This window comes from Rhagoletis pomonella, unplaced genomic scaffold (genome assembly GCF_013731165.1).
Source record: "Rhagoletis pomonella isolate Grant_MI unplaced genomic scaffold, Rhpom_1.0 Rhpom_scaffold_00005, whole genome shotgun sequence".
Classification (NCBI taxonomy): Eukaryota; Metazoa; Arthropoda; class Insecta; order Diptera; family Tephritidae; genus Rhagoletis; species Rhagoletis pomonella.
Genome location: NW_023458559.1, coordinates 14,380,069 through 14,403,370, shown reverse-complemented (window position 1 = coordinate 14,403,370; position 23,302 = coordinate 14,380,069). Strand labels below are relative to the sequence as shown.

General features: G+C 37.6%; 1 protein-coding gene and 1 long non-coding RNA gene across 2 annotated transcripts in view; both read left to right on the top strand.

Moving 5' to 3' along the window:
- LOC118738734 (glutactin-like) overlaps positions 1-9,606 on the top strand; it is a 63,905-nt gene extending 54,299 nt beyond the window's left edge. The window contains exon 2 of the mRNA XM_036469666.1: positions 8,825-9,606. Within this exon, the coding sequence (XP_036325559.1) occupies positions 8,825-9,472 (648 nt within the window). The 3' untranslated portion in view covers positions 9,473-9,606. The remainder of the gene's footprint in view (positions 1-8,824) is intronic.
- A 9,606-nt stretch (positions 9,607-19,212) lies between these two features.
- On the top strand, positions 19,213-23,105 carry LOC118738733. Its single transcript, XR_004992944.1, has 4 exons — positions 19,213-21,426; positions 21,504-22,776; positions 22,857-22,923; positions 23,038-23,105. It is a non-coding gene; the product is annotated as an uncharacterized LOC118738733 (long non-coding RNA).
- Positions 23,106-23,302: the final 197 nt, after the last annotated feature.

Genomic DNA, 23,302 nt, shown 5'->3' with positions numbered 1-23,302 from the left:
TAAGCAACAAGAATTAACAAGACAAACTTAGCACAGTGCGTAGGCAACTGGCTGAGTCAGTGCAGATCGTCGGTTCGAATCCTACTGAAAGAAGTCTGATGAGGAAATGTGGTGATTTCCGAAATAGCTATCACTTCTACCATTTTTAAAATTATTGTTGCTTTTCCACAATAAGTTTTCACTTTAAAACGGCCTCAAGCTCATAAAAATTGTTGAAAATAATTGTTATAAGGCCATAAAAATAACAAAAAACAAATAACTTAAGGACGAGCACATCTAAAAAGTTAAACATTCTAATAATAGAAATATTAACAAAAACCAACAACCACATGATCAAGTGAATTGCAGCGGAATAGCTGCGCTTGATTCTAGTTGGCTTAGCAAAGTGAAATAGTGGAAAATAAGCAACAAGAATTAACAATACAAACTTAGCACAGTGCGTAGGCAACTGGCTGAGTCAGTGGTGATCGTCGGTTCGAATCCTACTGAAAGAAGTCTGATGAGGAAATGTGGTGATTTCCGAAATAGCTATCACTTCTACCATTTTTCAAATTATTGTTGCTTTTCCACAATAAGTTTTCACTTTAAAACGGCCTCAAGCTCATAAAAATTGTTGAATTTAATTTTTTATTTTTATTTTTTTTTTTATTACTATTTTACTATGGAAAAATTTTCTACGATTAATATCTACGTCAATATGAGAAAAAGCACGTTCAAAAGCATATTGAGAACCTTTTTCCTCTGCCTTGAAAGGGTTAAAAAGCGTTTCATATATGACAGACTCTGCATTAAAGGGTTAAATGCTGCATTCCATTATCTCTTTTCTAAGCGAATATCTACGATTTTGAAAAAAAACTCGTGTTTTGCCTATAGTGCGTCGGCTGCCCGTTCATATATGTATGTATGTGCCATTTCTACCGTTATATATTTTTAACCGACTTCCATAAAGGAGGAGGTTATCAGTTCGTCGGAATATTTTTTTTTTTTTTTTTTTTATGTATGTTACCGCGTAACTTTGGACCACGTCAACCGATTTCGATAATTCTTTTTGCATCGGAAAGGTAGTGTCTCAGAGGTGGTCCCATACTAATCTGGTTAAGATCCGATCAGCGGATCATGAGATATATATATATATATTTTTTTTTTATATGAGAGTTGAAGTCGGTTTTTTGTTTGCTAAAAATTACTTGTTTGTCTACTCGGTTATTCCCTGGGGAATTCATGCTTTATTTAAATTTAAAAAATTAAATTACTACACCATTTTAATTAATTAGTGTGTAGTCCAGTTTTGTTTTGTAGAAGTTTCGTTAGTATACACTTCAGTTTTTACACATTGAATATATCTGCATATTTATATATTTACACGTATCTATTTACATTTATTTATGTACAAGTCTACAAAATCTTATTACTTATAAAGCGGTTTTTAGTCTTCGTTGCTTAACACACATTTTTATACCCGAGCGCACTTGTGCACAAGGGTATATTAATTTTGTTCACATAACGGTTGTTTGTAACAGCCAAAACGAATCGAGATAGATATAGACAAATGTATACTTAAATGCTCAGAATGAATAGAGAAATCGATTAAGCAATGTCTGTCTGTCCGTCCGTCCGTGTACACGATAACTCGAGCAAAAATTGAGATAACTCAACGAAATTGGGTATGTAGATTTCCGTTAATCCAAGGTAATTTGGTATTGAAAATGGGCGAAATCGGACTGTAACCACGCTCACTTGTCATATAACGGTAATTTCAAATAATACGAAAACTGCGATATTTTTGTAACTACTGCAGATAATTCACTCAAATTGGTATTTATAATAATTTTCAGACGAAAAATAAGAATATTATAAATTTTTGGAAAATGGGCGTAGCCACGCCCACTTATGGTTACATGTGTATATCTTGGCAACCGCTGTACAGATTTCTTCCAAACATGGCACTGTTGTTGGCCTTGGTACAGCATACCAAATGGTCGAAAATTTTAAAAATCGGACAAAACCATGCCCACAGTCCATATAAGGGTAATTTAGAGAAATTCGAAATCTTCGATAAATCAGTAAATATTAAAGCTAATTTATTCAAAATTGACGCTTGCAACAATTCTTTACAAAGAAATACGTTTATGGCAAAATTTTGGAAAATGGGCGTGGCACCGCCCACTTATGATCACATATATGTATATCGGTAACCGTTCTACCAATTTGTACCAAACTCGGTATTTTTATTGTGCTTGCCACATAAATGCAAAACGTTGAAAATTATTGAAATCGGCCTAAAATTACGGCCGCTTATCATATAACGGTACATTTCAGAAATGCTTGAAACTGCAATATTTCGAAATTTAAGGACGCTAATTTACTCAAAATTGATACACCCCGGCTTACCATCTGGGGGTAGGTTTCGGAAAGGTGAAAAAACATATATTTAATACTTGCACCGGGTATTTAATGTTCGGCTCCACCCGAACTTAGACTTTCTTACTTGTTTCAATTACTTCTTGTGTTGTAATCGGCTCATCATTATGTACCGCTAACATCGCTAAACCATTCAGCCGCTCCTTAATTGTATAAAAAGAAGGGACAAATAAGATAGCATATTCAACAATTGGGTAGTCCACTTGCAAAGTGCGCTATGTAAATTTTTTTTAGATTTTTAGTTTTTGGTGGGATTCATGTCCACTAACAGCGGAGTGTAAAATTTTTCTATATTCTGAAAAAAATAGCATGAAATGTTAACATCTCTTGCAAAAGTCGCTATAATACTGGTTTATATACTTTCAAATGTCTCCTCTTCGTACGAATTTAGAAAACTGCAAGAAAACGTGGTAGTTTCGGTGCCTAGTGGAAGAGGTCGCAAAAAAGAAGCAAACCAATCTTCCTAGAGAAGAGAACACGAAAAGCTAAAAAAAGCTAGCTATGTAAAAGTTACTGTTTCAAAACTTGCAATATTAAATTTTTAAATATAAAATTTGCAAATCTACCATACTGCAATTTTATTTTTTTAATGGTATTAGGCTCTTATTTATCCAAATTCTCAGGTAATAAAAAAAGATACAGTTCGGATGTTACTTGTTGTCGTAGACGCTTTTTTTAATTTATGGTTTACTTTTATAAAATCACATAACGCTGTTTGCAAGTGGACTAGTCATATATTCATTAAAAGATAATTTGTCATCCGTCTGAAATAAAAAAAAAATGTAAATCAGAAGGATAAAATAGTATTGTGTTATTAATTCAAAAGTAAATAATTGTAGTTCAATGACGAAGGGGGGATCTATCCCCCCATATCCCCTCCCCCCCTGGCTACGCCACTGAACCCCGAAGAAAAACGTGGAAGACCACGAAAAACGTCCATTAAAGAAGACCGCGCTATCGTCCGTATGTCGTGCGGAGCTTAAAAACACGTTCCCCAAAACGACGATTGAAATCAATCAACGAAGTTGATGAGCTGACTTCCTATGAATTACAAGCGGCGGAACTATACTGGGTAAAGACTACGCAGACTCAGTTTTATTACAAGGAAATTCAGTCCCTGTCCAAAGGCTCGAAGGTTCCGTATGAGTCAAAAATTATCTCCTTAAATCCTCAGCTGGAAGATGGCGTTCTCCGACTTACCGGTCGTTTCCCGGCAGGAGAATTTGATAAGAATATTTCTATGCCAACAATTATGCCCAAAAACTTTAATTTCAGTTAGCTACTTGTGCTTGAAGCGCACAAAATAATGTTCCATGCTGGCGTTAATGCTGTTTTAGCACAAATTCGGAAGAAGTACTGGATAGTACAAGGGCGGCAATTAATCAAGAGTGTTGCGACATTGCGTTATATGCAAGCGGCTGCACGGTAAAAGCGCGTCTGAGCCTTGGACTGTATTGCCAATCGAAAGAGTATCAGCGAGTCGACCGTTCGAAACCACTGGTGTTGACTTTGGCGGACCACTTTTCGTTAAATCAGATAACGAGAAGCAACAGAAGAAGGTGTACATCATGTTATTTACATGCGCAGCGATTCGTGCGGTACATTTAGAATTAGTAGGCGATATGTCAATTAAAAGCTGTATCGATTCACTAAGAAGATTTATAGCGCGTCGCGGCGTGCCAACTACTCTAGTCTCTGACAATGCCAAAACGTTCAAGCGCGCAGACCTGGAGCTTACTAAACTAAACGAGCTTATGAAAACCAATGAAGTGCAGCAACTAACGGCACACCAAGGAATCAAGTGGTGGTACATACCCGAGCGAGCAGCATGGTGGGGTGGGTTTTGGGAGCGCCTTGTCAGAAGCGTAAAGACGTCATTGAAGGCAGCAGTTGGAAAGGCATGTTTAACGTATGATGAACTGGCGACTCTTCTAGCAGAGGTGGAAAGTGTTGTAAATTTGCGACCTCCTACATATATAACTAACGATCATAACGACATGGAGCCACTTACTCCATCAAATTTTTTAACTGATTGCAAATCTATTTTGATTCCAACAGTTTTTAAAAATGACGGAAGTGCCCTTTCGCAATCGTGGCGTTTGCGACAAGCCTTAATGAAGCGATTTTGGAAGCGATGGCATGAAGATTACTTGAATCAACTTCGTTCCATTTACCATAACAAAAGTGGGCCAGCTCGCAGCATAAAAACCGGCGACGTTGTTTTGGTCCACGAAGATAACAAACCACGTCTACTATGGCGGTTGGCAGTGGTACAAACTACGTATGCAGGGCGCGACGGTCGTGTCAGAGCTTGTGACATTCGGCTACAAAACCAGCAGGTTCTAAAGAGACCTATCCAGCTTCTATATCCTCTTGAAATTGCATCGTCTATTGCGGGGGCCGAGGATGTAGAAAATTGCCATGAATAACAAAAATCTGTAACCTAGTACTTCTATACACACACGTATTTCATTTACCTTTTAACATTCTCTCATTGTATCTCTTTCCATATTTACTTGTACTTATGAACTTAACCATAATTAGTTTTTAAGTTTCAATAATGAGTTCAGTTGGTATTAAATCGTTCACCGACTCTGTCCAAAATCGGGAACCTAACGAAATAGCGTGTTTTATTTTAAATCATTTTTTATAACATCTACACAGTTAAATATGTATTTTGTAAGTTCTAAATTTTTTTACAACGAGATGTCTAAATTTTTTTCTTGCCAAAAACCGGGATATTTTGTTTCTCGGCTTGTGTTGTACCGAGACTGGGAAAAATGTATCTCGTAAATCCGGCACAACCCCACCGAAAACGGCACGTTTGGCAACCGTGGCGCAAATACTCATTCCTTCTACACAGCATACATATCGGACGTATTTTTTTTATGGACTCTATACGTGAAATAAGCTGCACTTATTCGAAGATTGTTTTTCTTCTTTTTCGTCGGGGATAGTATTTTTTATATATAAGATGCTCATGATTTTCCTAACGCTATCTTAGCTATAAACAGTAGAAACTTTTTGAAGTTGATTTACATAGCGAAGACCAGTAAATTAGGGATTTAAAATTACACCATCGTAATCCTGGTATAATTATCTATAAAATGCATGTTTTAAAAAAATTTCAGTTTTTAAAGAAATATTTTTAAAGTATTTTTTTTGTGACGATATGTTTTATTTGGTGCGAGTCAAACTGTTTTTGTAATTTGTTCTCGAAAACTTAGGATGAGATATTCCTTCCTATTCCTGGAATTGCCTTCCAGTGTGCCCTATAAATTAAAGGCCCGCATTGCCACCGGCTCTCCTTCTTTTTGAATTCACCCGAAGACCAGAGCGCATCGTGCGAAGCTTCATCATCATATATTTTCTACATCAGCGGGGGAAGTACCGCGATAACTCCTACCGTTTGCGATACCTAGATCCTGCAACACTTACTCATAAGTAAACTATTTTTTTTGCTATTGTAACTTGCCTAACATTAGACATATATATTGTAAATATCCTTGATCTCAAGAAGTGATGTACAACGAATTAAAGTACGAATTTGCCATTGCATTGATCTTCATATAATTATATATTTCATAGTCACTTAACTCAATGATCAATAATCATCTCAATATCATATACAGTCCTTTAATGTAATTTTCTCATTCATCTCATAAACTGTTCCCACAAGTTAGTTAATGAGTAATATTGTTAAATAAAACCATGAATTGAAAACATGAAATCGTCAACTTCCTTACAATTCGCAACATGGTCCTTGCGAGCAAAATTTGGCAACGCGAAATCTAAACTTCAAATTCGGAAATAAATAAACGCTTCCCAACACTATTTGCAATTGACAGCTTCAACAATAATTTTGTCATCCTTAACAAACATTCATTTTTGGCATCTCCAACTTAACATACCGGGGAAATAAGCAGCTCAAAAAGCGTAAAAGTATTACAACGGAAAAAATTAATAGAAAGCCCAAGCGAAAGTTGGGCATTGAGTTAAATTTCAGCAATTTAAAAAGTGTTCTGCGCAAACACAGCGTGAAAGTCACCAACTGGAATAGTATCGCCAGCACCGGTTCTCAGGAGCAGCTATTACCAACGAAGTGGCCAAATTTTGATTTGCAATAAGGAAGTCGCATCGCTATTTCTCCCATCGCACCAGCAATTTGCCATCGCCCAGCGCTAGAAAAATCGCGGAACCACAGTGTACACCAAGACACTAAGGGAAGCTAGCATGCAAGGTGATAAAAGAAGCAACGTTACCAATTAAGTGGAATTTTCTATAACATCCCGTTATTGCAACGGATATAGCGGTACCTACGTAGGTGTGTATGTATATAACCAGTGTGATCGCGGGCTTGTGAAAAATTGTAGCAGAAAAGAGACTTAAAATGTATCAATATGTATCACTTTTTTTCATTTAAGTATCAAAGCATCAATATGGAATAAAACCAATAATTTTTATGAAAAACCATTTTCCAAAACAATTTAACATTTATTGCACGAGCAAGTTGAAATTATTTCCCGAAAGCGATTTTCGCAATTTCAGTTGCAGTTACACCTTGCAATTTTTATTGCCGAAAGTGATTTCTGCAAATATGCACAAAGGACTTTCTGACTCTTTGCACCAGAAAGTAGACTTTCGATTTCGCATTTCGACAGCAAAATGTGTAGAAAAAGAGCTAGCATTGCCACGTTTAACCACACCTTTAGTGTAGTAAACTATGTATGTTTATAACAACTGAGTCGTAGTTTTTTCCTATAAAAAAAAAATAAATTGTAACAAAAAATTTAAGGAATTTTGTTTACTCAAATGCGGTATGCCTTTCGGCAGCGGGCGGATTCAAAATTTGATGAATATCGTACAGTTGATTGCAGTTTACCAACTACCAGAAAAATTATCAAGCTTCCACCACGATAATTCGGTAACCGGTAAACCGATACTAAAATAATTTCACACAAACAAAATACATAGGGGAAAATTTACCGCAAAACTCCACAGGCAAACACCGATGGCCTACCAACTGTCATTTTGACGAGCAGTATAATTGGAAGTTTTTATGTGAGGGCACTTTGATGCCTTGATATGTATAAGCATTTGCCGCATGACGCCGCCAGATAACATTCTCTCAATTTCGGTGTTTAAAAACATTTAAATCTTAAAAAAAAAAAACTTGCTGAATAACTTCCTAAAACGTTATCATAAATAATCCAATAGGGAACAGATTCTTATTTTGATTTAATATTAATATTGCATCGATGTAACCACCAGCACGCTTTCTTTCAAGTGAAAATATGGCTATCAAACTATCAAATTGCCTGCAATAGATGTCAAGCAACAAGCTTGCGAACTACACTTGCACCGTTGCAACGGGGCCGGTATGTTTAAGTGACTTGCGCTCACTTAAATTTCCGAAATGACTTGCGTTCAAAAAGGCTTGCGTTAATGCATCCCATAAAAATTAAAAATCTTTCAAATTTGCGCCAAGCTTAAGTTTTTCTGCTTCACTTTCCATTTTTTCTTCGCACGAATAATCACCTGATCAGAGATGCCAGTTTAACACAAAACAAAAACGAGACAAAGTCGAGTAATTTTTCCCAAAAGTGTTATCTCTAATTCGTATGGGAACCAACAACAAACAAAGTTACCACATGGTAAAATGTTTTAAAGTTACCAGGTGGCAAAATTAACACAGTAGGTAATATAGAACTGTGAGCACCCTAACTATTTTTTTGCAATTGTAACTTGCCTAACGTTACACATATGTATATATTGTAAATATCCTTGATCTCAAGAAGGGATGTACAACGAATTAAAGTACGAATTTTCCATTGAATTGACCTTCATATATATTTCATATTCACTTAACTCAATGTTAAATAATAATCTCAATATCATATAAAGTCCATTAATCAAATTTTCTTATTCATCTCATAAATTGTTCTCACAAGTTAGTTAATAAGTAATATTGTTAAATAAAACCATGAATTGAAAATGTAAAGGCGTCAGCTTAGCAAGGTTTCAATCGTGTAATCGATAGTTTGACAACTCTATTTACTGGTATTCACTATGTAAATCAACTTCAAAAAGTGAAACTGTTTATAGCTAAGATAGCTTTAGGACAATCATGAGCAACTTATATACGAATATACTAAGCCCGTTCCTAAGGCGTTAAGATGAAGTGTCTGCGTTGAGCATATCCCGAGATATTATGATTTGAAGAAGTACATGATTAGTCAGAATCACGAAACAAATCCAAACTGTGACAAAAAGAAAAAAACTTCTCGAAAACGTGTTAGCTTATTTCACGTATAGAACCCATAAAAAATATTTGTAGCGAATCGGAGACCTGACATAATTTTTTACGATATCGGCCCGACTTATTTTATTGTCTATTCCACAGCTTACAAATTTGGTTCTATACCGCGGCCCAGTACTCGATACGATTAGAGGATCTTATAAAAAAGCACCAACGTATTTGTATTGTTTTGATTATCGTGGTGAATTTCATCGCTTCGGACACCTAAAAAATCCATTGCCATTTGAAACCGATGCTACACTCAGCGATGACAACATATACCTGTTCCCATATCCAGAGGAAGTAAGCAATTTAGGTACACAAGACCGCGCACTATCGCGCTCTCTGGTTAATATGTGGACGGATTTCGCTGCGTATAATGTTCCTCATAGGAACAATAGCGTATGGCCAAATGTCACGACCGAGGTGGGTCCATTTTTGAGAATAGTTAACTCGAATGCTACAACAATGGAGTTAGATTATCACTTCGGCGATGGACTTCTGGTGCCAAATTTGTACCCCGAGTTCTTCAAAAACACAGTAATTTCTAATTTGTCCACAACCACAACAACAACAACAACCACTACACTAAGGCCACATTCTAACTATCCATACTATTCCAACTATTATCCCAATTATAATCCAAGTTATAGGCAAAACTATTCGCAGTATCATCATCGACCACGAGTAACGGTTTTAAATGGACCGGACCAAGCCATGGATTCTGGTCGTGAATATCAACGTTATTACTAAAATTTTAAGCATTTATACGTACACATATATATTTATGTACATACCGTAAAAAAGAAATGATATAGATACCATATTTATGTACATACTGTATAAATAATCCCATAAAGAATTCAATATGAATGACATAAAAATTAGATCTTGGAAAATTTCCTAAATCAAAGGGTAAGGAAGAAACTAAGAAAATTCCATTGGTATTTCCTATTTATTTTATCTGAAAGTTCTTATTGTTTTTATTAGCTCTAGGGTAGTCGTGCTGTTACGTAAAGCGTGTGGAGCATTTTTCCGGCCATATATAAAAAGTTGTTTTCCATTTGAAATTATTTTATAAAGACGGAATAAACAAACTAGTCGAAAAAGTAATATTTCGTCGCTGCGCCAACAAAAACAGTTATGTGTTTTTTAATAACTTTTCAGGATAGCAAAAAAACTGATTACTGGTGCCAATAGGCAATATTTTGCAAATGTCGTATTAAAAAAAAAAATATATTAAAAATATATTCTTGATTTATGAACAAATTTTTTTGACCAATTACGACGTGATCAACATATGCGCCGCTTTAAAGCAAATATGTAGCTGTTTTTATACACGATTTAAAATTGCTTTTGGCGGTATGGAATCGTATGCAATTTGTACATAATACTGCCGTTAGGCCTAGATGCAGTGTATAGAAGTTGAGGACTCGATTAGTTAACTGCCCCTTGCTCCTGTTATGTAATGAAAAATGGTCAGAAACGTTTTTATTGAATTTTGGTAATAAAAATTAATGCGAAGTGGTGAGTGAACACATATTTTGTACAAACCATAAAATTGCCAGAGATGCGAACTGTTTTTTCGGTCAGCGTATTAACTTGACCCAATGCAATCTTTCAAAGATTCGATGGGTGATATCCAATGAAAGCTCGTATATACAAGAAATAATTTCAATATAAATATAATTGAGTTTTTATTAAATGCTTTCACATTTGTGTACATAAAGCAAATTTGCACAACATAGTAAATTGCAGAAAAATGTAAAACTAAGTATTTATCGAGGTAGATTATCGTAAGACGAATGAAAATCTTTGTGTTTATATTGCTTTAACGTTTGTTTTAAGGCTGTTGTGTTTAGATTGATCAATTTTTTTGGACCATCTTATAGCTCCGTTTCGTATTGCTGTAATAACAGAGCTCGTTTTTGTGGCAATGATGTTCAGAAGTCGGTATTAGGGATGTTGCGAATGTGGAATTTTAGACATCCGCGGATGCGAATGCGGATGTGAATATCTAACAGCTAACATCCGCGAATGCGGATGTAAAGTATTTTTAAGAAACAATTAGAATCTAGCATAATGGCGTGATCTTTGTTTAAACAGCGCCAAACCAGATGTGTCAGGTTTTTCTAAAGCTTTTTAAAAAGAATTTTTGCATTCTCATTCCTCTGGCTGTTGCAGAATTTGGTGAATCTGTAACTTCATCAGCCTTTTTCGATTTCAGTTTTTGTAATTCATTTTTAATACTTTCTTCTGCGACTGGTTTGAACAATTTGTGCTTATAGCGAACTAAATAGGGGGATATGGAAAATAAATTATTATTTTCCAGGAATGAAAATTTTCTGTTTTCAAAGTCGTAGCTGTCAGCCGAACTGGATCAGAATATTGTTATTAAAAAAAAAACCACCCCGAATTTTTATGAGCATTGAATCTCAGATAGTTACGTAATTCTTAGCTTATTAAAGGTCAGACCTATAGTTTTTTAATTATTTGACCATCGATTCTCTTTATAGCCAAACGTTGATCATTTCGGCAGGAAATCCCTATTGAAGGAGCTTACTCCTTGACTTTAAATAGCAAAGAAGAGACAGTTTTACCATAAAAGTTTTTAGCCAATGGATATCTCTACGAAAAAAATATTGCCCGACAAGTAAACCAAATTACTGTTCTTTAAATTTTTGCTAAAAATTAATTCCTTAAAGAGCCTCATTTGAAGTTTTTGAAACGAATATATGTAACATCAAAAGCAAATCACGAAAATTTGGTTAAAAATTACAGTGCACACTTTACTCTTTTGTGTCTAGTAGTTTTTTAAGATTGGTCCAAAAAAATCATAATAAAGAAAGAAACCAATGCAGGTATTTAAAGACGAGAAAACAAAAAATATTGTTAAAAATACTATGTTCTCCTTGACGTACGTCAAAGGTCAAGTGGAAGCTGGAACTTGTATGACTGTTCATTGAAAGAAAGTTGATAAATATGACATTTGACCAGTTTTGTTGCGCAAATACTCCCACGACGAAGGGAAAAATATTGGCTACAATATGTCATTTTGTTTGCCATATATACGTTTTATGGGTGCACTTGAACAACATTCGCATTCGAAAAAGCTCCGCATTGATTATTGCGAATGCGAATGTTAAAATTAATGCTGAAGCTCCGCGGTTGCGAATGCGAATGCGAATATTCGCAACAACCCTGGTCGGTATGACGCAACTTGAATTTGACTTCACCATTTACATAAAGCAATCCTCTGATACTGCTTACCGGTGCTTCCCAAGGTTTTTTACCTGGCCTTATAGTTGTAAAGTTACCAGGAACACTCATAATTAAAAAAAAAAATTTATTCCCTAAATAATTATAAGGATGTGATGGCCTCGCCTGTCGCATACGACTTATGTATGTAGTCCATTGGTGAATATATCGGTGGATTGAATAAATTTTCTAATGTAGAGTGGACGCTGTCTACTTTTTACCTTTGTTAATTGTCGAATTCTAATTGCAAGCGATCAAATTAAATAATAGAATATATGTAATGTAAGTGGTATGCGCATACATATGTATGTATGTACCCTACAAGAATTGTGTGATGGAAAGTAACACATTCTCATTTATCTTACTAACACATTTGCAAATTTTTCGTTGGTTAAAAAGAGGCCATTAAATAAGGCCATAAGATGGAGGAAGACGGAAGATCACATGTACACAAATGTTTACATCAGATTTTTCCCTGCCCTTTAGAATTTGATAGAAACTTGTAGGTAGCCAGTGACAGAAATCTCTATCAGTCTTGTCACTCAAATGATTTGTCTAATGATAGTCACTGTTCTTGCAGGGTAGTTAGTTAGGTTAGGTTAAATGGGCAGCTCTGAAAAAGAGTTCACTCGCAGGCCGCAGAGGCCCATTTTGATGCCCATGGGGGTTACCCCCAAGCCTATCCCTACATGTCTTCGAACCATTTTGATTTTCTGGCGAATCCTAGCAGTCCTTCCAGAGGAGCTTTCCCCAAGATATCCAGATTCTCGAAGAAGTGGTCCCCAAGAAACTTGAGGCGTTTTCCTCGAAGTGCTGAACACTCGCAAAGGAAGTGCTGGACGGATTCTAACTCCTCCTCATCGCTGCAGCTTCTACAGAAATCATTATGCGGGGCTCCGAACCTGGCGGCCATGTGGCCAATGGTCCAGTGTCCCGTTAGTATTCCTGTGAGAAGCCTGACGTTTGACTTTGAAAGCCTTAATAGACTCCTTGTTCTTCGTTCATCGAGCCGTGGCCAGAGTGATCGCGATACCCTGCAGGTGTGAAGGTTTACCCACCTACTGTTGGTAGCTGCCCTGGTCAGTCTCTCGACTTCTGAAGACAGAAATCGCAGGGGGGGTTTCACGATTTGGGTCGCTTCCCCGAGCCCCATCTCAGATTCCTTCCTAGCACATTCGTCCGCTTCCTCATTTCCCGGGACACCACAATGTCCCGGTACCCAGTAGAGATTGATTATGTGTTGCTGTAGAGCTTGTAGGGATCTTCGGCATTCTTTAACGCATACCGAGTTAGTCGTCGCCGACCCTAAGGCTTTGATAGCCGCCTGACTGTCAACAACGAAGGCAAGTTTAGATGGAGCTAAGTCCATCATGCCCACCAACCTTGCCGCCATATGGATTGCATATATCTCAGCCTGAAAAACACTGCAGTGGTCTGGGAGTCTATACGACTCCCTTAGAGATAACTCCTGAGAGAAGACCCCAGATCCTGTTCCGATATCCATTTTGGAGCCGTCCGTGAAGATGGGTATTTCGTCATCGCTGAGAGCAATATTAAATTCCCAGTCACTTCTGTCAGGAAAATGGATATCGAAGTTGCGATTGAAGTCAATTTCCGTGACCTGATGGTCACAGTGGCTGTATTCCACCCCCACTCTCCCGAGGATTGTGGCGTGACCTTTGCAAGTTGTTCGCAGCCTGTTAGACGCTCTGAGTCGTAGAGCGCTTTTAGCTGCGATACTTTTAACATATAGGTCTATAGGTGGAATATCCAGCAGGGTCTCTAAAGATGCCTGGGGCGTTGAATAAATCGCCCCCGTTGTGTATAAGCATGCTTGTCGTTGCACCTTTTGCAAGTTGAGTAGATGGGATTTGTTGTCAACCGCCTGCCACCATACCAACGCGCCATAGGAGAGGATAGGTCTGACTACCGCCGTATAAATCCAATGTATTATCTGCGGTCGCAGACCCCAGTCTTTTCCTATAGTAGCTTTGCAGGAGTAGAGCGCAATGAGCGCCTTCTTTCTCCGCTCTTCGGTGTTCCTTTTCCAGGAAAGCTTAGAGTCGAGAATAACCCCCAAAAACTTTGCTTCTTTTGACAATTCGAGATTTGCTCCATTGAGGGACGGAAGTCGGAAATTGTCTATTTTATATCGCTTGGTGAAGAGAACAAGTTCGGTTTTAGTGGGATTGACCCCTAGACCGTTTCGTTCTGCCCACCCTGACAGATCGCTAATTGCAGATTGTAGAATCTCGCTGACCGTGGAGAGGAATTTTCCCACGACCAGAATGACTAAGTCATCCGCATAAGCAACGACCTTAGCGGCTGTTTTCCTTACTTCTGATGTTCCCAAGGAGCCATTGATATTTCTGGTGCTCAAGATATTGTCGATCCAGAGAGTGATCAATGGGTCCAGTCCTACAGCCACCATGGAGCAGTGTATGGATGCCAAATTAACATTGTTAAAGGCGCCCTCCACGTCCAGGAAGGCTGCCAGCGCATATTCCTTGTGATTCAGTGCTTGCTCTATACTCCCAACAACCGCGTGCAGGGCTGTTTCAACCGACCTACCTTTACGGTAGGCATGCTGAGCCTCGCTGAAGTTCCCAGGAGTAAGGCGTGGCGTGATCTGCAGACTCAGAAGCCTCTCCATTATTTTGAGAAGAAATGATGAGAGGCTGATGGGCCTAAAATCTTTTGCAGTGCTGTGGCCCGCTTTTCCTGCTTTGGGAATGAAGACCACTCTTACCTCCCTCCATGGCTTTGGGATATAGCCTAGGAGGAGACTCGCCCTATAGATTGTCGTTAACCAGGGGGTTACCGTGGCGCTTGTTCGTTGTAGCATAGCTGGAAAGATCCCATCCGGTCCCGGAGATTTGTAGGGTTGGAAGGATCTGATAGCCCAAGCTACTTTGTCTGCAGTGATGATTTCGTCCACTGGACTGCCTTGCCTGTGGGTACTAGGGTGTTCTGTCACAGGAGTTCCTGTGTCCCCCGCGTCACCGCAACCAGGGAAGTGGACGTCCATAAGGTGTTCCAGTGTTTCAAGGCTGCTTTCGGTGTGCCCTCCTCCTGGCTTTTCCAGAAAACCAGGAGGAGCCGGGTTTTTCGAGAGGCACCTTCTTAGTCGCGCGGCATCAGTAGTCGTTTCGAGGTCCTCGCAAAATTTGGACCACGAAACCTTCTTTGCCTTCTTTATCTCTTTCTTGAACGCATTGAAGTTGCGACGATATTCGTCCCAGTCCTCCGCGTTCTTGGTGAACTTCGCTTTATTGAAAGCTTTCCTAGCTGCTATCCTGAGCCGCCTTAGATCGGCCGTCCACCACCTTGGGTGTCGCTTGGAAGGTTTGCTCTCGGGACAGGTTGTTATGTAGCATTCGTTGAGAGACTTCGTTAGACAGAAGACCGTTCCCTCCAGTTGGTCCACTGAAATTGGCTCCACCGTGTACGGTGGACTCGCTCCAGACACCAACTGGCTGAATTGGTTCCAGTTTGTCCTACGAGGATTTCGATAAGGTTTTAGTGTCGGTCTGTTCAGGTTAATGGAGAATACGATGCGACAATGATCAGAAAAAGAGCATTTTGTCGAGACGTGCCAGCCGTCGACCCTAACATTGTTCGAGTTAGTTACAAGAGTTATATCTATAACCTCCTTCCTTATTCTATTGTAGAGAGTGGGGTGATTACCCTTATTACAGAGAGTAAGTTTTGTGGATAATAAGTAACTAAAGAGTGACTCACCTCTATCGTTGGTGTTCGAGCTGCTCCACGCCGTGTGGTGAGCGTTGGCGTCACAGCCAGCTACCATATTTATCCCTCGTTGCTCCGCCCAGGCGGTTAGTTTCCTGAAGGATATTGACGGGGGATCGGGTACATCGTATGGCATGTATAAAGATGCGAGGATGAGGTCGGGTGCTCCCCGCTGCTCCGACATTGCCACTGTCATGTCCGAATCGCTAAATTGGGGAAGAAAGAGAATATTAGTGCTTTTCTTAATCAGAATACAGGTTCTAATTTTACCTTCGGTCTGTGGGGTGAGAAGTAGAAAGTCGCAAGTGGATAGACCTGTGACCCTCCCCGCCACTAGCCAGGGTTCTTGTATTAGGGCCACGTCCACATCTTCCTCACCCATGAAGAGCAGCAGATCCTCCGATGCTGCCCTGCAGTGATGCAGATTAATCTGCACCACCTTTAGGCCTTTCGGATTCTCTTTCAGCATCGGGGATGATCACCCTGAGGTGACCGATGCCATATCTTATTTGGCCGGCTTTGCGACGAAGGATCTGCAAGGATTGTGGACCGATCTTGATCCAAAGGTCCTTGCCGTTACCCTTGTCGCAAGCGCGGCCTCGGACAATCGTCCAGTCGTCAGGGATGACATCCACGTTCTGACATTTGATTAGGGCTAGTGAGGTCTCGTCCTCCACGAGGGGGGGCGGGATCCACACTCGCACTGTCGTACGGGATGGCACCTCTGAGAGCGGAACAACTTCTAGTCGTGCGTTGGCCCAAAGTTCATCTTGGTTGCGGACGCAGTTTGTTAGGAAGTCTAACGACTCCTTGTTACCGCATCCAACAACTTTGACTCCCTTCTGCCACTTGGCTCCATCAAACATACCAATGTTGTTGTTTTTGGTACGCTGGATTTCGCCAAGTAGTGCCCCCATGATCTTTTCCTCCAGGAGCAACCACTTGTCCGTCGGAATCTTTCCTTCCGGGTGATTCCGGTCTATGATTGCTACCTGGAGCTCTGGTGCTGAGCATAAGGTTGATGAAGTTTTCACCCGCTTCTGCTCAGGATGTATCTTCTTGTCGCCAGACAGTTGTCTCTTCGGAGTGCGTGCAACCGGTCCCCTACCACCGGAGGCAATAGCAGCTGCCGACGTCGAGGCCTTCTCCCCGTCCAGCCGTGGGAACACTGGCCTCGCGGTCTTCGACACCTTGGGCGTCAGTGATTGCGACGGCTTGTTGTTTCCAACAGCGGACAGGGGAGCAGCTTTCTTCGTCGGCAGACTGCTACCGCCCTCAGAGGGGGGTTTGGTTGCAGCGTCCCTTTTATCGGAGTTTGTGGCTTTTCCAGAGACAGCGGCCTCACTTCCGGATGCATTCGAGACTTTCTCCTCACGGAGTCGCTCATACTTCCGGACAATGTAGGCATGCTTCTTTTGAAGAGCCTTGTCCCTTGGGGGGAGGGTTATTGCATTTTATACCTACTGCCAGGTGAAGGTGTCCTGCCGCCCACTATGGGTCAGACGCAGACCAGGGAGCCGCCCCACTGGGGAACAGACGCTTCTGGATTTGTCGGTGCGTTTTCAAATGCGAAGATTGGGGTCCCGTACGTAGTGGTCCACCCGTCATCCTGAGCGTTCTGGTCGTCCTGAGCGTTCGTCAATGCAAGTCACGTACAGTCCGGGTCCAGTCCTCACTACGGGAGCTCAGCCTTGAGCGAGGATATACCGCCTCGCACCGGTCGACAGAGCCTCGTTAGCGATAACAGGGATCACCAAGCCTTGACGGGCAGTGGGTGAGGTTGTCGTTTCGGAAGGATAGGTTATAGATTCACTTCACTCCCCCATTAGATCCCCAGGGTAGTTAGTTGGTTTATAATTATTTTTTACATCGAAATCAAAACACACTCATCAGATTCGCCTGCGATCAAAAACCGTTCTAAGTTTTTTTTTTCAGAGTATTTCTAGTACTGCGGGCACATAGCTGTTTTTGGTCAGTTCTATACTAAAAGATATACATATAAGAACGGCAAATGCTGTAATGTGGGCAATAGATAGTGTTAATAAAATATGCAACAAAAAAAAATTTACACAAATCACATAACTGTTTTTGTTGGCGCAGCGATGAAAAAAAAAATTTTTTTGTAGAAATGAAAACGCCGCACGTTGTTCTGTTTTGGGAAAAAATGGACAAAATCAAATATCTCCCGATCCAAACCAGATAGAGACACAAACTAAACGGCATTATAAAGCCCAAATACTGGTGAATACGGGAAAATTATTCATGTTCTTCAAAAACAGTTTCTGGACCTTTAATTCCAAGGTCAAAGATCAACTAAAAAAAATAAATTTTATATAAAAGCAAATATCTAGCGATCGAAAATTAATAGAGACCTAAATGAAATAGTATTTTAAACTACAAGTATTGCTGAAAAGAGCTAAACTGTTTCGATTCGTTAAAAACAAATTCCCTATCGTAAATTCAGAGGTCAATGGTCAATTAAAAAAAATAAAAAATTTCTGATTTAAACATGTTTTTTAAATCGTTTTATGCGATATACATACATATAAATGCACATACATATGTATGTGTGGTGGGTCATATCTACACTCTAAAACATTTGTATAAAATTAAGACTACAATATGAGTAAATTCATGTTTAAATTATTTTGGTGTCCAAAAATGAACATTTTTGCACCTACTTATGTGAAAAACAAAAAATTTTTATAATATTCTTATAAAAAACGTGTAATATTTACGTTTACAAGCAAAATGTTGAAATTTTATACACGAAGTGTCTAAAAGCACACATGATGTTTGATTTTACACACTTATAATCGTTTTTCTCTTGAAACAGCAGTAAACGTTCATTTGTTGTAAAATCGTCGCGTCAGTCGGTTTGGTGTGAGCAAATTTTTAATTGTTGGTATACTTCGGTGCAAAATTGGCGTATTTATAAACGCAGTTAGTGGTATTTTTATAAGTTCGTAGTTTTATAAATATTTTGGAAATGTTTGTATGTAAAGTGTGTGCAAAGCAGTTTTGTAAATTGAAGAGTTATCATTTGCATTTATATGCGCATAGGGAATTAAATTGTAATATGTTTGAATGTTTGTTTCCGAAATGCAAGAAAAAATGTTCAAGCTATAATGCTTATGAAGTGCATTTTTCTAGAAATCATTCCGAAAAAGACGATGTGGTTAAATGTGTTACTTCTATGAACAGCAAATATAATTGTGTGCATTTTTTGCATCAAGCATAAGTGAGGTGTATTCACATATTTTAAAGCATTTTGCTTGCTATGAAAAGGTTAATTGTCCAACACTTTCGTGTTTTAAACCATTTACTAATGCAGGCTCATTTCGATCACATTTTTTTCGTAAGCATAAGCAAGGGAATAACTCCTCATTTTCGTTGTTGGTGTTTCCGACAGGGTAGGAGTGTGATGTAATGTGGAACGATTTTCCGTCATCCCTTGTCAAATTTGGTTTGGAGACAAACCGGTTTCGGCGTTGTGTCATCTTCAGTGTAATTTTTCGTAACTCCTCTTTGGAGAAAGATTTGTATGAAAATATAGAAGAGCTATCTTTAAATACAAATAGTTCCGAAGAGGTTAAAAATAGTATTTGCACTAAATCTACCAGCATCAATAGCTTCACAACCATGTTGACAAAGTTAAAATGCAAATAACACGTTTCAGATATTTGCCTCGATTTTTTGTTTAAAGAGCTCTTGAATATAATTACTATTGATAAAAATTCACAAATATTGAAAGTTAATCATATTTTTGATGGCGCTGAACAAAGTAGTATAAAAAATGAGATCATTAGCCGCATTCTGGACATTATATACCCCTACTAGAGACTTTGAAAAGTTTGCTTAGTGATGAAAAATATTTTGAAGTGTTTTGTAAAATGAAAAGTATTAAAAATAAAATTTATTCGGATTACAATGACGGTATCGTGAATAAAAACCAAAGTTTTTTTAATTCCGGTGAGCTCTTAATTTTTCAAGATGCATTTGAATTGTGCAACCCCTTGGGATCATCCAAAAAGAAGCACAAATTGATTGGATTTTATTTTATGATAGGAAATATTGTGGTGCAAAACATTCAACTAATTTTATCATGCAACCAAAGCTATATAAAAAATTTCGGCTTCGAAATTATTTTAAAACCATTACTTAGTGACCTGAAAATATTGGAGACAGAAGGTCTAACTTTTCTAAATAAAAAAACTGGCATGCAAGAACACCTATTTGGAACTGTGTTTGCAGTAATTAGCGACAATTTAGGTTCCCACCAAATCGGTGGTTTCAACCAAAATTTCAGTTTTTCACAATATATTTGCAGATATTGTTTCTTTGAGCGTAAGAATTTAGCTTTAAAAAATATCGAAGTTTGCGAACTAAGAAATAAAAATAATTATAACGAGCAGCTTTTGGAAGACACTTTAAGCCGAGGGGAGGTTCGCGATTCTGTCTTAAATGATCTCCGATATTTTCATGTTTGTAATCCGGGATTGCCGCCGTGCATAGCTCATGATTTTTTTGAAGGTATTATACCTTATGATTTAATGGAAATTCTGAGAGGCTTAAGTGTTACTTTTTGGTTTACCTTTGATTACGTAAACGTTTTTTTTTAGCAAGTTCAAGAAAAAAATTTCCATTACATATGTCATTTCCAAAATTAAAGTTTAGTATGAAAAAACTAGTAGGTAAGACATATGAAGTGCGGCATATTCTATTTTTGCTGCCCTTTGTTTTAATGAATGTTGTTTCTGATTATGAAAATCGAATGTACTCTTTATTTACAACAATGGTTAGTATGTGCCGATTAATATATTCTGATACAATATCCGAGTGTAAGTTAGAATTACTCAATTACTACATATATGTTTATTTCGAATTACGAGAGGAATGCCTTCCTAATGTAAAGCTTAGACCTAAGCATCACTATATTAAACATTAACTAATGAGGCAATTTGGACCTCTAAAAAATTTTTTTTCGCTGCATTTTGAACACAAACATCAATATTTCAAGAATATTGCAAATAAATGTAAAATTTTTTAAAACATTACTTTAACTTTAGCAAATAAACATCAATATTTACAAGCAAGAATGGTTGGGGATAGGTTAAGCACATATTATAAGCAATAATGTCTATGAATTGAATCACGATATGTTCAATATAAATATTCCAAAAAAGTTTATATTTGTATCCAATACGATTTTGTTTTGTGGAACTAAATATAGAAAGAAAGACGTTGTACTATTTTCAGTTGACGAGCAAGGTTTCTGTTCTTACAATTAACTCAATTTTCATAAGCGAAGATTATACGGAATTTTCACTATTTGGAAATTTAATGAAAATATGGTACAATAGCACCATTAGTTTATACGAATCTATATATGCAAATGATAACAGTTTTGGATTGATAAGTAATAATACCTTGATAATACAACAACCAATAAAATTGCTTATCTTCAAAAATAAGCAATACTTTCCACCATTTTTTTCTTTTGTAGAAAATACTTAAAGCAAGTGCCTCGTATTTAAAATAGAAATTTAGTTCTGTAAAATATTAAGTTTTAGTTTTAGCCTTAGTACAAAAAAGGCATTTCAAAATGAGAAAATATCTATGTAAAATATGGAACGCAGATAGATTAACAAAAAAGGCATTTGTGTGCCACCCTTCGATCGATCTCGTAGTACAAAAAGGTATGATGCAGCAAAAACAGTTACTAAATAAATCATTAAATATCTAATCTAATTTCGGTTACATTTCTGAATTTTAGCTAAAGAGTATTCCCTAAATGGAAGCCGTTTCGTATGTACGACGGAACTGATATAGATGACGATGAGACCTTGGAAGGGTTTTTAGAGGAGAAGGCTACGTTATTGCTCTTAAATACTGAAGAAAAATGGACAACCGACAGGAAATTTATTGATCCAGCTGCCGAAATCCACCCAATAAATTTCCCAAGTACACAGCCGTCTCAAACGTCTACTATTTTTACGTTATCGGATGATGAAATAAATAAAATTTCTCAAACACAATCCATCAACAATCCTACAAAGGAAATCCTGCAAAATCAGAGTTCCACCTCAGAGGGCATATACGCAACGCCACAGGGCAACAAAACCTGGAAAATATCGAAAATGAAAGCGTTTTATTAATATTTTCCGAAGATGATTGTATGAACAATAGCCCGAATATTTCCAACATAGATTCAGAAAACGCCAGGCGGTCATATGATTATTCTTTCAAAGCAAATCCTCAAGCGGTTTGTGATATGTTTCAAAACTTTGAAATTCCATGGGCTAAAATACCGAATGAGGTACTTAACGCGATAAAAAATTAACAAAAAATAGGTAAACTTTTGAGGCCTTTTCGAACGTAATAGTAGACTAATTACGTGAAATTTCACATTACATACCGATGACCGTTTATAGAGCCGTTGCTCAGGCTGCAGCAAATCAGTCCCTGATTCTTTTATTGAAAAAGATGCGCAAGGAAATGCCATCTCGTTTGCACCAATTTCACTAATTACAACAATGACAAATAGAAATAATTTTTTGAATAGTACGCTAAAACGATCTGCATTAAATTCACGCATACCAAATAAAAAAAAAATCATTGAACGCGCTGGGCAGAAGTTGCGTTAACTAGGAACCACAAAGCACGAACGCAAGCATCGATGATATAAATAGTATTTGTTATCTATGTTTCAGAAAAAAAATCTTCAAAAAATCGAAATAGAAAATGTACGAAAGTATATGGCGGAATGCTTCTCTGTGCAAAGATTATTTTTTAATGACCCTCAGAAAAACAAATCTCTTAAGGATATACTAAACCACTGGCCAATGATATTTCACAAAAGCTGCCTGTACGATCATTTTAACACATTAATGCAGCTTGATGTTGAAAATTTCAAGTCAAACTTTGAATTATCTAAAGCCAAAATAAGATCGTTTTTTAAAATTCAAAGTGAAAAGGACGAACTTATTTTCATTGCTATTTCGAAATACTTCAAGGAGAAGGACGAGCTCCTTTTTAAATTTTATAAGGTATATAAATATACTTACATATGTACATATTCTTGTAAAAGACTTTGATAACCTTTTAATTATTTTATCCATTGTTTCAGTTTGGGACGATAATTGAAGAAGTTAAAAATGACATAAAAGAGCCAACTCCCTGGATTTCTATTATTGGTAAATATTACATAAGGGAGAGAGGAGTATATACCTACTCTTCCATGATTAGTTTTATCCTCAATGCTTTGCATATATTCTTTAATACCAATTTTTTTATTTATTCTTTTCCAGATACATCCCCCGAAGACGCTCTTCAAAATATATCGTATATTTTTTTTGAAAGAGAGATTACTTTTAAAGAAAAGAATGGAAATTTAATTGATTAAGTATTGCAGCTGCTTTGCTATTAATACATATTGAATATCGAATATCATAAAAATATATCGCAAACATGTGAATTTTTAATGCGATTTTTTTTTTAAGTTCTATCCATCTCAAATACGAGACAAAAAAAGCATATTAATAATTTAAGAAAAATAAATACGTTGATGCGAAA